Source organism: Phyllobates terribilis, unplaced genomic scaffold (assembly GCF_046119375.1).
Source record: "Phyllobates terribilis strain yellow unplaced genomic scaffold, ASM4611937v1 Scaffold_9__5_contigs__length_417890890, whole genome shotgun sequence".
NCBI lineage: Eukaryota > Metazoa > Chordata > Amphibia > Anura > Dendrobatidae > Phyllobates > Phyllobates terribilis.
The window spans coordinates 115,718,603-115,734,272 of NW_027362769.1; the positions used below are offsets into that span (position 1 = coordinate 115,718,603).

The 15,670-nt window shown below is 41.8% G+C and overlaps 1 protein-coding gene across 1 annotated transcript in view; it reads right to left on the reverse strand.

Annotated features, from left to right (window-relative positions):
- UBR3 (ubiquitin protein ligase E3 component n-recognin 3) overlaps positions 1-15,670 on the reverse strand; it is a 149,202-nt gene that overhangs the window by 66,707 nt on the left and 66,825 nt on the right. Inside the window, exons 19-23 of the mRNA XM_073646979.1 lie at positions 13,875-13,971; positions 10,071-10,212; positions 9,839-9,943; positions 9,474-9,644; positions 4,420-4,883 (exon numbers count right to left, since the gene is read on the reverse strand). Coding sequence (XP_073503080.1) covers positions 4,420-4,883; positions 9,474-9,644; positions 9,839-9,943; positions 10,071-10,212; positions 13,875-13,971 — 979 coding nt within the window. The remainder of the gene's footprint in view (positions 1-4,419; positions 4,884-9,473; positions 9,645-9,838; positions 9,944-10,070; positions 10,213-13,874; positions 13,972-15,670) is intronic.

A 15,670-nucleotide genomic window follows, 5' to 3' on the forward strand; every position in this document is an offset into this window, starting at 1 on the left:
TGGGGAGAGCACCCTGAGGTTTGTTCGTTTTTATTTATTTATTTTTTTTAAACTTGAGAAAAAAAAAGTAAAAAAAAGGCAGCATTGAATTATCTAGGGAGGAGAAAACCTTTGCACCAAGTCTGCACATTGTCCATCAGCAGGTTTTCTAGCTGTCTCCTAATACGCCACAAAAGGTCAATCAAGTAAGCAGTTTCACAACAAACGTTTCATAAATCAGTAGTACAACCAAAATATAAAAAAAACAAAAAAAAACAAAAAACTGTGCGATATATCTTAAAGAAATAAGTTTTTCTCCACTTATGAACCACTTCCTTTTCTCCCTCTGCCTTCTTTCTCCATGCAGAGACTAGAGGTGGACAAAAAGCACACATAGGGCTTTAACTAAATCGTATGCAGTTTTGTTGCATTGTTTTGCGCTCACCTTGTGAGCAACTGGATCGAATTAAACAGCAATTCCCCAGTTACTGATGCTCCGCTGCTTGGATAGACAAACATCAATATGTACTAAAGGGAGAAATGCGGGTGACCTGCGCTGCTGGTAAGGAAGTCACAGGATTCAGGACTATCTTCCTCAGGGGAACCACAATAAAAAAAATATATACAGCTCTGGCAAAAATTAAGAGACCACAGCAAAATTTTCATTTTCTCTGATTTTCCTCTTTATAGGTATATTTTGGAGTAAAATGTACATTGTTGTTTTATTCTATAAACTACTGACAACATGTCTCCGAAATTCAAAGCTACAATTTTTGTATTTATTTGCAGCAAATGAGAAATCATCAAAATAAATATATTTCAGACCTCAAATAATGCAAAGAAAACAAGTTCTAATTCATTTAGAAACAACAATATTCATGTATTAACTCCAGAAGAGTTCAGAAATCAATATTTGTGGAATAACCATGATTGTTAATCCCAGCTTTCATGCGTCTTGGCTGCTTTCCTCCAGTCTTTCTCTCTGTTTTTGGGTGACCTTACGCCACTCCTGGCACAATAATGTGCGCAGTTCTTCTTTGTTTGATGGCTTGTGACTATCCATCTTCCTCTTGATTACATTCCAGAGGTTTTCAATGGGGTTCAGGTCTGGAGGTTGGGCTGGCCATGACAGGGTCTTGATGTGGTGCTCCTTCATCCACACATTGATTGACCTAGCTGTGTGGCATGGGCCATTGTCCTGCTGGAAAAACCAGTCCTCAGAGTTGGGGAACATTGCCTGAGCAGAAGGAAGCAAGTGTTTTTCAAGGATAACCTTGTATGCGGCTTGATTCATATGTCCTTCGCAAAGATTAACCTGCCCAATTCCAGCCTTGCTGAAGCATCCGCAGATCATCACCGATCCTCCACCAAATTTCACAGTGGGTGCAAGACACTGTGGCTTGTATGCCTCTCCAGGACTCCGTCTAACCATTAGATGACCAGGTGTTGGGCAAAGCTGAAAATTAGACTCATCAGAGAAGATTACCTTACTCCAGTCCTCTATGGTCCAATCCTTATGGTCTTCAGCCTGGCTCTCCTTTGCTTCTCATTGATGAAAGGCTTTTTTCTAGCTTTACATGACTTGAGGCCTCTAGGAGCCTGTTACCAACTGTTCTTGCTGTGCACTTCACCCCAGCTGCCATTTGCCATTCCTTTTGTAGGTCACTTGATGTCATCCTGTGGTTGCTGAGTGACATTGGAATAAGATGACGGTCATCCCGGTCAGTGGAGAGTTGCTTTCGCCCTCTGCCGGTCTATAGCTTTGTTGTCCCCAATGTCCGCTGCTTCACCTTGTTGTAATGGACTGCCGTCTTCGAAATTTTAAGGATGGAGGCAACATGACGCTCATTGTATCCCTCTGCTAGTAAAGCCAGACCTGAGCCCTTCTTTTCCTCACTCAAGACTCTTCTTTTCAACTCCTTTGGCATGGTTAAAAGTTATTTTTTCATTCAAATTACTTTTGGGCTATTCCTAGCACTTGTTTTGCCATCCAGCTTGTCCTATTGCAAGAGGACTGTAAGGCTATGTGCCCACGATGCAGAAATGAAGCAGAAAATTTTGCAGCATTTCTGCATCTCCCTGGCAGAAAAAACGCATGCAGATTGTACATGTGTTTTCCTGCCAGGGACATGCGGAAATGGAGTGGTTACCCACTGACATTTCCGCATGCAGATTGACAAGCGCTTTCCAGGCGATAGCATCACTTGGAAAGTGCTTGACAACTAGGTCACACTGTATAAATCCATGCAAACAGCATGGATTTATACAGTGTGACCGTAAAAATTAAAACAAATAAAGCTATACTCACCCCCGAGGCCCCGGCGTGGCTGCAGCGCTGCTTCCTGGCTGGTTCCCGGCTGCCGGCATATCGCGAGACAGAGCGGTGAAGGGCCTGCGGTCACATGACTGTGACGTCACCGCAGGTCCTCAAGCGATGCCGGCATTCAGAGAGAAGCCGCCGGACAGGTGAATATAACTATTTGTTATTTTATTCTTTTTTTACAGGTAGAATGGTACCCAGGTCTGGATGAGAGTCTCCTCTCCTCCATAACTGGGTACCATCCGCACACAGAGACGCATAGAAGCCGCTTGTACAAATGTACAGTCGCGGTTTCCCTGCGTTTCAATGCAAGTCAATGGCGGGAGTTCCGCTGCGCTTCCGCAAAATTAAATGACATGCTGCGGATTTTTGTACGCAGCATAAACGCTGCGGAAAAATCCGCAGCATGTGCATAGAACATGCGGAATCCCCTTGGGGACCATGGGGGGCGGATTACCTAGCGTTTCACAAGCGTTTCCGCTGCGGAAATTCCGCAGCATAAACTCTTGAAAAACGCTACGTGGGCACACAGCCTGAAGACCACAGCAGTGTTTCTTATACTTTCCCTCGTTACATAAGATTTGGTTCAGGTGATCACCTAATCAGAAGCACATTAAGTAGAATGAGGTGGACGGTGGTTGGAATTTAACTGACACTGGAATGGAATGGCTGTCAGACATGGAGAGATGGGGATTTTTAGAAAACTGTGCAGTGGTCTCGTCAGAGCTGTATATATCGTGGTTCCCCTGAGGAAGAGGTTTGTTCAACCTAGAAACAAGTTGGGAATAAAATACAATTTATTTCTATTCATCTGAATCCTGTGAATTTCCTACCAGCAGCGCAGCACACTAGCATTTTTCACTTTGGTTCTTTTTCCACTTATGAGTCACTTTTTCTCCCTCAGCCTTCTTTCTTTCCTTAAGAGCCACTTCTTTTCCTCCCTCTGCCTCCTGGACTCATCATCTACTTTTTAAAACATCTAAAATGGATTTTACTCAAACCGCAAAACAGACTGATAGGGGTCAGACTACATCTGCCTAATGAGAGGGGAGAAGGAAAGCAGGATGAAAGGCCCAAACCCATTCTGCTGCTTTCAAGTGATTTTTCCCACAACAGTGCAGGACTCACAGCTACACTGCTTAGTTCAGGTGTACGATGTCCTCCATGCCGCTTCTGAATGAGCGCTATGTAGAGACAGATGAGCAGGAATCGCTCGTGTCTGTGTACTGCCTATGGAAGACATCAGGGTAGGCAGTCTACAACCACTAGCTCAGAGACAGAGCCTGAAGAAGGGCTGCAGGGTACAAGTCAAGTCATGGGAAGAAATGTTATTCTTTAAGTACACACACTTGACAGCATATACTGAAAAGCCACCTGATCGCGGTTGAGCTTAAGGTAAGGTAGTTGTGCAAATATATAGAGGCTGAGCAGAATTAAGACATTTGTGCAGCAGAAAAATAATCCATAAATCCTCAGCAAGTCCTTTCACCTAATAATCATAAATAGGGCAAAATCCACATATCACACTCAGATTTAGATGTGGATTTTCAGCTGAACGTTTAGGGTAACATTTCCTCACAGGGGTTCAGATGCCCAGAGGGTGTTCAGCTATAATCTCCAGGGAAAACATGCAAGGATATAAATTTCTTCAAGGAGTTGTCACGTTTCCAAAAACTTTTTCCTATAAGTTCCCCAAGTAGTAAAAATAACAAAAAAATAAATAAATTGTTCTTTACTTACCCTGCCCAGGTCCAGTTCTAAGTGACAACTGCTCCCAATGTCTGTGATTGTGCGCAGTGCTGACGTCACATTGACAGCGCTGCAATCAGTGAACTCAGCCAATATAGATGGCACGACAGTCAATGAGCTTCGGCAGTTGTGCCGGCTACTCCAGCAGCGCTGCTGAGCTTAGTTGTCTGCAGCGGTGTCAATGCTGCAGACAATAACAGAGCAGCTGAGACTCAAACGTTGGACCTGAGCGGGGTAAGTAAAGCGCAATTTGTCTTTTTTAGTACTTCGAGAAGTTATAGGAAAGACTTTTCTGAATGTAGACAACCCCTTTAAAGCACCACGACAGAACAGGTTGTCTCACAAGATGGCTATTGAAATAAGAGATTTACCTTTCCTCTTTGTCCAGTGTTTTCTTCTCCGCAGGACTAGACTTTTTGGGCGGAACGGGTGGAGGAGCTTTCCTACAAATTTCATCAATGCTAAGTTTGTTTAAGCAGCTTCTCTTGGCAGCCTTCAATAAAATCCTTTCCACAGCAGTTACTCCATCCCCATGAGCATACTTCGATAAATCTGCTTGGGCAAGACAATCCGGATCACCCAACCAGGGTGGACAATAGGAGTCCGACTTCCCAGACAGTTTCTGGTGAAGCTTAATCAGTAAGGATAGCATGCTTTCTTTCACCTCTAAAATCACCGTGGTTAACTGAGGCGTTGAGCCCGGCGCGGTCCACTTCAGAGCCGAGGTTTTAGGACGCACAACTTGATTGGCTTCGCTATTGCTCCGGTTTATTATTTCCTGAAACTTCTTCCGTCGTTCAGCGACCAAACTGAAAACTTGAGCAGTGCCAGAGTTCTAGGGGGAGGAAAGAAAATACATATATCATTGAATACGGCACTGCTGTGTACTGACACTCATAAAAAAGCTACCATCTGAACATTTAGCACCTTGGCGGCAACCCCTTAGGCCACCACTATATAGTGCGGGCTCAGGCGTTGAGCCTGTTCCATAAAGAGCTGATGCCAGCTGTTTTAACCGGACAGCAACTGATGAAATTAAGAGAGTAACTCTTAAATGCTGCAGTCAAGAATGAGAGAGGCATCAAAAAGGCTTCAAAGATGACGGCAGTCACTTCTGATGGCTACGGCAACCCCGGACGAAGCAATCAGCCATGTTAAAACTGCTGTGAAGCCCAGTGGCTGAGCCTCATAGGAGGTTATCAATTTTACAATACACTGCAATATTAAAGTATGGAAGCAAAAGAAATAAGCAATCAATTAAATAACAGGTTTAAGTCCCCCTAAGGGGACTAAAAAAAGGTAAAATAAAAACACTAAGGAAAAAAAGAAGCAAATAAGTTTTAAATCACCCTCCTTTTCACCCAAACGTAAATAGTAAAAAGAAAAAAAATGAATAAAAACATATTTGGTATTGCTGTATAAATCGCCAGAATGAATAAACTCTAAAAATATTTATCCAATAAGCCGAATATCAAAATGAAAAAGAAAAAAAATGAAATTGCTAGAATTGCACATTTTCGATTGCCGCACTTCCCCCTAAAAAAATGCAATAAAATTTTTGAAAAAATTATCAAAACCAAATATGTTTCCGAAATGGCACCAATAAAAACAAGCTCTCGCAACAGGTTTGATACCAACGTATTTGTACCAATCTGAAGATTCGTGCGGTCAGATCTTTTTAATTGTGTCATAAAAACATAACCCAAAAACAATGGCAGAATGGCGTTTTTTTCTTTTTAAACATGTCACCAGACTTGGATTTTTTTTCTTTATTTCAGTGCATTAAAAGGGGTTGCCCACTATTCGGACAACCCCTCCTCAATTGCTATATTCTTCCATAATAAATTCTAAATTATATATATATATATATATATATATATATATATATATATATATATATATATATATATATATATATATATATATATATATATAGTCGTAGATAACGTTATATCGCACAGAGCCTCGTAGCCAATCAGCGGCCAACCATTGTCATTCAAAACTACAACCCATCGTGCAAAATGCAAGCCCCATGCGGCCATGTTGACGGAATAATTATGGCTCTTTAAAGAATAGGGGGGGAGGGGAGTGCAAAAATGAAAAATTGTCGTGTCTTTAGGGGGTTAATGGTGTATTCCCCTCTTATTGTGAAATTAGGGCATATTGCGAGGATGCGCCTTCATTTTACGATTTGTCGGGAGCCCAACCTCTGGGACGCTCACAGACATTGATTTAGCTCTGCGGCTTCTTCACTTGGATGAAGCGGTGAGGTACAATCAGGGTTGACCGGGAGTTCTGCTCTGCAGGACAAAAAAAATAATTCTAAAAATGCTGCAGCCCCTTCATTTTTAGGATTGGTTGGACTCCAGAGATCAGACACCCACTGATCATACCGCTCACTGATGGCATTACTTTGTAAGAAGGGCATCTGTCAGTAGGATCAACCCTATTAAGCAGTCTACAAGGGCATTCAGAAAGCTGAATAAACTGATACCTTGATATCTGTGATCCGACATCTTATTCCAGTGAAATCCACATTTTTCTTAATATGTAAATGAGCTGGAGGCGGATTCTCAGGGAGATCTATGTCCGGCCCATAGATCTTAACAGCTCATTTACATATTAAGAAAAAAACGTGAATTTCTCTGGAGTACGACATCAGATCACAGATATCAAGGTATCATTTTGTTCAGCTTCCTATGACCTACATGCCCATATGGACGGCTTATGAGGGTTGACCCTACTGATAGATTCCCTTTAATAAACTTCGATAGAGACGCTTTCAAAATTGTTGAATTTTTGCTGCAGTTTTACGCATTTACAAAACTGGAACATGTAAAAGCAGCGTTCCAGACATCCGCAGGTGCTGGCTATTATGATGCAGGGCCAGTTAAGGTGAAATTGTCTTCATGGTCAAATCCATTATCTTTTATTTTACAAGCATTTAGTTTGAGGTCGTTTTCGTTGTCTTGAGCTTTGAAAACCAAGTTTTTGCCACTTTATTACAAGGGTATGAGAAAGGGCACAAATAACGGCTCAGAATATATTGCAAGAGAAAAAAAAAAGATTAGCAATTAGGCTTAACTGATGCAGAATGAAATAAAGGCGGCACACAATGATTAGACTTCGTTTGCACAGAAAGCCATGCGCAGAGCCGGACAACGGGGTGATTTATAACCAACACACATGCAGTCCCGTCCATCGCCATTCATCAAAAATAATTTGGTTTTTAAAAAAAAAATAGAGAAAAAAGAAAAGAAAATACTTCAAACAATGTCAGTGTTTAACTGAAAATATATTTATGAAAAACTTTTTCCTATCATTAAATGAAAAGAAACCAAGGTTAATCTGACCTGACCGTGTATGGAGACTATTAGTGAACGGGAAACATTACAATAGGATTCGCTTATAGGGTGCGAAACCAAAATATGAGCAGTCCTTTAAGAAACTCATACCCCGGGGCAATTCAATTCTAGCTGCTGGTGACCACAGGGTACCAAACGCATCTGATTACTGCTCCAATCAATGTGACTGGATAGCAAAAGACGCCGTGTACCTATAGACAAAAAGGCTGGGAATTTAAGATGCTGGCTTTAGTACAATGATTCACATTAGAAAAAAATAGATTATTAAAGAGGTATTCCCATATCCAAGATCCTATCCTAATATGTAGTAGGTGTAATAGTAATAATATTAGCAAATACCTCCAATTAGAAATTTCATATAGTTCTTCTGATTAGCTACGTCGCTTACCCCAAGTGCAGGACATTGCAGTAGCTTAGGTATCCATGGTTATGACCACTAACTGTCACACTCTGAGTGGTTGTAACCATGGATAACCAAGCTACTGCAATGCCCTACACATGGTAAGCAACATAGAGAATCAGAAGAACTATACTACATTTCTAATTGGAGGCATCTGCTAATATTATTAAACCTACTACTACATATTGGGATAGGATCTTGGAGATATCCCTTTAAGCACCATGCAAGTCCAAGTATGAAACACTGGAAGCATATCACACCATCCATAGCAAACATCACACATCTACCTCTCTCTGTAAGGAAGGCCGTCTGGAACTCTGCTAATGGATAATGACAAGCGTTATTAATTATATCTACATTGAAAGTAAGTGCAATGTGTATATGGTTCTCCTACGGAGCCATCATCCAGGTTATTATTAATAAACAAAAAAATACTCGTACAAAAGTAGATATATTCTATACATTTTTTTTTTATATTTTTGTAGCCACCACTAGGGGAGCTCTTGATATATAGTTTTGTACAGCTAGGGCTGTATTATGTGGGTTTCGCATAAATCCTTGTTTACCAAGCTTCCTCTAGTGGTGGTGGCAGGAAGCCAGAAATTTATCATGAAACAACACTGGTGTGTAGGGGCATTGAAATGATTCATATGACGATAGATCTAGCGTATAGTGGTTCATGCAGTTTGATAAAGCTGTCTAATCTTACGACGGTCTAGTTTATGTATACAGCAACCACTAGGGGGCCTACTTTGTGCCACAAAATGTGTGCCGCAATACTGCCACATTCTTTGCCGCATTGTGTTGAGAGTTAAGTCACGTCCCTTTTCTGACTAGTCACACCCCAAATCAGTGAGGTCACGCCCTTTTGAGAAATTGAAAGCGTCTGTAATACGTACTAAATCTGGTTTAGAAAATAAAAAAAACATGTTTTAGGTGCAAATTATACCAGAATTATGGCACATTTTGCTCATCACTGTATGGGAAGCTTGAACATTAATGTACATACAACAGGACTATGGCTTGTGGGGTGGTCTTAATTGCAATATTTTTAAAGCGTAACTAAACTTTAAATTATTGATCAGCCTTTGTAAAGTTATGAATCTTTGCAGTGTACTTATTTTGCTTCTTCCCACCTCTAACACAATGCTGAAAGTGCTGTCTTATCTGCCTATTTCTTGCTGTGTGGGCAGCTGTTTTGAACTGCAGGTCTAGTAAAATCCATACTCCTGTCTGAGAAATGGAGGAAAGGAATAAAGAACAGGAGATGGCATCTGAGCATGAGAGAGGATAGCAAAGAAGCTCGCTCTCATGCCATCTTCGGTCTGAGCAATGGAGGAAAGGAATAAAGAAGCTCAAACAGGAGAATGGATTTTACTAGACCTGCAGTTGAAAACAGCTGCCAACACAGCAAGAAATAGGCAGATAAGACAGCACTTTCAGCATCGTGCAAAAATGGGAGGAAGCAAAATTAAAAAATAAGGTAATTGAGCATATTACAATAATACCTTTCCAAATGCTGATCAATAATAAAAAAAAAAAGTTTAATATTTAAAGAATTATAATAAAATGTGTAATATTAGGGAGCACTACATTTTGTAAAGAGACCAATTTACCCAGCTTAGGACTGAGCCAAAAATGTGGTAACCTAAAAACTTACATGTGCGGATGAATGGCTGTCCGAGCTGGTGCTGGCAGGTTGCTCTCTTCGTACCTCCGGAGCAGTGTCAGGTACTCGCACGCGCACATAGTTGATGACATGACGCATATTGCACAGCAGACTGCTACCGGGAAACCAGCTGTCATGGCAGCGATCTGGTCCAGCTGTGTCCTGAAAAGAGATAGGGACATGTTAAAGTGGTCATCCAAGAAGTTTATATAAAAAAAAAAAAAAAAAAAAAGACACATCCATATAGTTTAACAGGGGATGACCGCTGCAGCCAATCATGTGCTTCATCAATGGCAGCAAAAATGTATAAAAAGGGAAAAAAAAAAAAAAGGGGGGATGGAATTATGGGGGTATACCTCATCGCAAGGCTCGTCCTCTGGATAATTTTCCAATCCCAGCTCTATGAGATACAGAACCATGCAGAGGACGTGTTCTGACATATTTTGATGATCCATCAATATCTATAAGTAAGGAACCAAAGGTGAGATTCCAGGGGGTAACGGCACCAATGGACAACGGACTTTGTGGACGTGATGGAGCTTTGTTCTCCAAGTATTTAGGACCGCCATGGGTACGGGTCACACGCACCTTGTAGAGAAGAGTGAAGAGCACAATGTGTAACGTTTTGCAGTGCAGGAGCCTCATCAGCCCTTTATAACTGCGATGCAGAGGGGTTCTCTTCTTGTAAGGCGGCCATGGGTTTCCAGGACATCGTCCAATCTGCTTTAAACTAAAAAGACATAAAAAGACATGAAAAAAACAACCACATGATCACTTCAATACACAGCAGTCATGGCACGGTTTTCAAAAAACGCAATGCAGCTTAAAAACCACATGGAAAAAAATGCAGAGAGTGAATGATATTTTAGGAATCAAATTCATTTTCTCTCTATTGTAAAATGCATTTTTCCATAAGGGAAAAAAAATGCTAAGAAAAATGAAGCAAAAAAAAACACACTACGCACAATTAAAAGAAAAAAAAAATACAACTTTACAAAGCAGAGTTATACTGGTAATAAAATACACTGCTCAAAAAAATAAAGGGAACACTCAAATAACACATCCTAGATCTGAATGAATGAAATATTCTCATTGAATACTTTGTTCTGTACAAAGTTGAATGTGCCGACAATAAAATCACACAAAAATCATCAGTGGAAATCAAATTTATTAACCAATGGAGGCCTGGATTTGGAGCCACCCCAAAAATTAAAGTGGAAAAACACACTACAGGCTGATCCAACTTTGATGTAATGTCCTTAAAACAAGTCAAAATGAGGCTCAGTATTGTGTGTGGCCTCCACGTGCCTGTATGACCTCCCTACAACGCCTGGGCATGCTCCTGATGAGGTTGCGGATGGTCTCCTGTGGGATCTCCTCCCAGACCTGGACTAAAGCATCCGCCAACTCCTGGACAGTCTGTGGTGCAACGTGACGTTGGTGGATGGAGCGAGACATGATGTCCCAGATGTGCTCAATCGGATTCAGGTCTGGGGAACGGGCGGGCCAGTCCATAGCTTCAATGCCTTCATCTTCCAGGAACTGCTGACACCCTCCAGCCACATGAGGTCTGGCATTGTCCTGCATTAGGAGGAACCCAGGGCCAACCGCACCAGCATATGGTCTCACAAGGGGTCTGAGGATCTCATCTCGGTACCTAATGGCAGTCAGGCTACCTCTGGCGAGCACATGGAGGGCTGTGCGGCCCTCCAAAGAAATGCCACCCCACACCATTACTGACCCACTGCCAAACCGGTCATGCTGAAGGATGTTGCAGGCAGCAGATCGCTCTCCACGGCGTCTCCAGACTCTGTCACATCTGTCACATGTGCTCAGTGTGAACCTGCTTTCATCTGTGAAGAGCACAGGGTGCCAGTGGTGACTTTGCCAATCCTGTTTTTCTGTGGCAAATGCAAAGCATCCTGCACGGTATTGGGCTGTGAGCACAACCCTCATCTGTGGACGTCGGGCCCTCATACCACCCTTATGGAGTCGGTTTCTATCTGTTTGTGCAGACACATGCACATTTGTGGCCTGCTGGAGGTCATTTTGCAGGGCTCTGACAGTGCTCCTCCTGTTCCTCCTTGCACAAAGGCGGAGGTAGCGGACCTGCTGCTGGGTTGTTGCCCTCCTACGGCACCCTTCACATCTCCTGGAGTACTGGCCTGTCTCCTGGTAGCGCCTCCAGCCTCTGGACACTCTGCTGACAGACACAGCAAACCTTCTTGCCACAGCTCGCATTGATGTGCCATCCTGGATGAGCTGCACTACCTGAGCAACTTCTGTGGGTTGTAGAGTCTGTCTCATGCTACCGCGAGTGTGAAAGCACAACCAACATTCAAAAGTGACCAAAACATCAGCCAGAAAGCATTAGTACTGAGATGTGGTCTGTGGTCCCCACCTGCAGAACCACCCCTTTATTGAGTGTGCCTTGATAATTGCCAATAATTTCCATCTATTGTCTATGCCATTTGCACAACAGCATGTGAAATTGATTGTCAATCAGTGTTGCTTTCTAAGTGGACAGTTTGATTTCACAGAAGTTTGATTTACTTGAGTTATATCCTGTTGTTTAAGTGTTCCCTTAATTTTTTTGAGCAGTGTATAAACCAAGTTCTCGAAATACTTTATATGACTAAAACAGTGGCGTCACTATAATAAATCCCAGGCACATAAATGTTATGGGTCTGTCATTGAGCAGCTTCTCCTTCTAGTCGTGAACCTTACACCACAGATTGTCATGTTCTGTAACTTAACATCCACTCTTTTTGAGTGGGTGAATCCTCTTCACCAACATTCTGCCAGTACTATAAGTGCTGGAACTTCCTTCCCAACCCAGAATGTATTTCCCTTTTGCCCTTGTCCAATGGTTTGCCTTCCCTTAATGGTAAGGCCACCTTTACGTTATGCCGGTATGCAGCATATTAGACAAGAGAGAAGCAGCAGAGACACAAAGCTCTGCCACCCCTACTCAGTGTCTGTACTGGTACAGATTACACTTAACAACAGACAGTATAAAACAAAGTTAAAGAGTAACCATCGTTTTTATTTCATAAATCAATAGTACACATGAAAATAAGCAACCTTGCAATATATTTTATCACAGAAATCTGATTCTTTCTCCATCAGGAGTGATTTTTCAGTTTCAAAATTTTCAGATTCCAGATAAAATCCGTATTCGGTGAAGACATATTTTTACATCACTGAGATAGGAAAGGCAGTTACTATTGATAACATTTTATGTATATAGGAGGGGAAGGAGTAGTGAGGACCACTGCCTCTAGCTACTCCCTTTTCCTCGCCCCCTTTTATACATAGAATATCATTATTAGCAACTGCCTTTTCCTAAGTATAGGAGGGGGCGAGGTAAAGGGAGTAGCTAGAGGCAGCGCTCCTCACTACTGCTTCCCCTCCCATATACATAACATTTTATCAGTAGCAACGGCCTTTTCCTATCTCTGATGAAGAAATCTCTCTTCACTGAAACAGAAATTTTGAAAATAAAAAAAGATCAGTCCTGGAGAAGAAAAAGAAAAAACAGATTTCTTTGATAAGGTAGAACACAAAATTGCATATTTCCATGTATATTCTTGATTTCTGAAATAAAAAAAATAAAATGATGGTTACATTTTAAACAAAAATGGAGGCACCTAGCGTCGGCCACTTTGGAATGATTTTATGGAAGCACGACAATATAAACTTTAACATGAAAAGAAATGTATATTTATCATATTATCCATCAAATGATAACAAGTTGTCAGAAAGTAGAGGGGGAATTTAATTCTGCAGGAGATTTGTAGCTTTGTATCGGGAAAGCTTATGACCACCGATCATTACAGCATATATTAATAGAATTTTGGATCTTTTTAGATTTTGGGAAAAAAAAAAAAAAATAGCATTTTTGTTTCTACAGATCTGATGGACATTCCCTTTAAAAATCTAAATAGCAGAATAGTAAGCAGCTCAAAGTCACGAGCGTATAGGAAATCTGCTTTCCTTGAAGAAAAAAAAAAATAAGGACAAGGTTACTTTAAGCCTCTTTTTAGCAGGACTTCAGGGAAATGCAGCATCCAATTAGCAAATAAATTGCTCTGGAATAAAGGTTAAGCAATATTTGCTCACGCTGGAAGGCAATGCATCATTCATTCTGACGGCTCATTCCAAAAGCACCACCAGACGAATGGAAATGAAAACCCCGAATGTCAGCTAAATTGCAGGAGAGCATTTTATGCCTACAACTAATGCCCTTTTCTAATATTTAGTAAAATATAAATAAATCGTTTGCGTATAAAGATGTAATCGTTATTCTTCTCGTCTGTTGCAAATAGTTTTGCACTTCTGGATTTATTCAGAAGACAATCCGACTCGCACTAATGATAGGTCACCACTTACAATGCGGTGTATCGGTCCATGGCGGACTGCACGTCTCTGCGGTACACGGTGCGGAGGATAACCATCACGGGGTCAAATTCTTGGTCCCAGACCTCACCTTGGCAGGGACAGAAAGAAACAATGACTCGGGCTGGTCATTTAGTATACATGTTCATAAGCTCTGCATAAAAGGGAGTCTGTCACCACTTAATCTGAGAGCAGCAAGAAATACGGACAGAGACCCTGATTCCAGCGATGTGTCACTTACTGGGCTGCTTGCTGTAATTTTGATAAAATCACTGATTAGTAGGAAAGTATCACAAAAGGACTAGTTGTCTCATGCCAATGTAGTCTCCCTACACTGTATAACCCCGCCACCACCACCGTTTGGCAGCTTTCTGCCTATGCACAGTACACGCAAAAAAGAAGCCAATCAGTGGTGTGGGCGGGGTTACACACAGCTCAACATTCAAAGAACTGGTAGTTCTGTGGCAGATTGATTTTTATCAAAACTACAGGAAGCAGCCCAGTATGTGATACATTGCTGGAGTCAGAGTCTCTGTCCCTACATCATATCACTCTTAGATGTGGTGGCAAAAACCTAAAACAATGAATGGATTCCGGTCCCAGAACAGGAGACGTTACAACCCTCAGAGGTGCGGAATAACAGATCGGGACCACCCAAAAGGTCAAGGAAATGCAAACGGAAAAAACAAAACAAACATATTTTGTGCTGCAATACCCGGGAAGAGCCGCTGCTTGGAGAACTGCGGTCCTATCCCGGAGGCAAATGTTCCTGAGCAATGTGCTGGAGAGAACACCCTTAACCCCTTAGCAGCTGGTCAGCTGCCTATTCACAGCAACTGTGGCTGCAAATCAGTTTATAGTTGTAATTATAGCCAATGGCAAGATCCGCCCAACATGGGTGGCCTGGATGTTCATACGTTAACATGCACCCGTCTGACACTGGGCTAAGACTGTTGTCAGATACTGAAAACAAAAAATTATCCAAAAAAAGACTAATGTAAAGGGTACAATACAGACTTCCATAATTCTGTGAGGTCTGCAGTGAAGATCACAGTCCACCCGTTTTCCTTAAAAGGGTTTTTATTAGCAAACTGGATTTCAGATGGAAGATGGAGGTGTTGGGTGTCGGACTTCCACCTTTAAATAGTAGCTGACCTGCAGTACCCAAGAATGGCCACTAAATAGTGAATGGCGCTGTGCTTTTGATTTATGCCTGGTCTGGAACCACCAGGTGGGGGACACTGGGTGTTGGGACCGCCACTGATCGGATATTGATAACGTATCTTAAAGATTGGTCCATCAATATAAAAGTAGCGGACAACCCCTTTAATTGCTGAAAAAGTACATGGAGCTTATATATGTGCATCAGTACATCCCTATATTCAGAAAAGGCATATATAATTAATGTCTCAGCATTACAAACGTCACATCTCCTTTGTTTGGCCATCTTGGCTACAAATTCTAGCGTGATCCGTACAAAACAAAAATAACAAGAAATGATCTCGTCCGATCTCTGCAATGACGGAGGCAATGACAATCTCAAGAGGAGACATAAAAAATATCAGCTCATCAGTTCTGCTCCACCAGACTGGTATTTACGCAGATCCCGGGCAGAGCGCAATGAGTCGTCTCATGAATCATCAGCCTAAACCCTGAATCTCCGGGCAATTTTACTGTAATAACTGGGGGTGTAGAAACCAAGGGAGCAGACTGTTGGCTCCCCCAAGTGGTGAACAAGTAGAAGACATGGAAGCTGCATATGATAGGATTTCACATAAATCTCAGCTCCA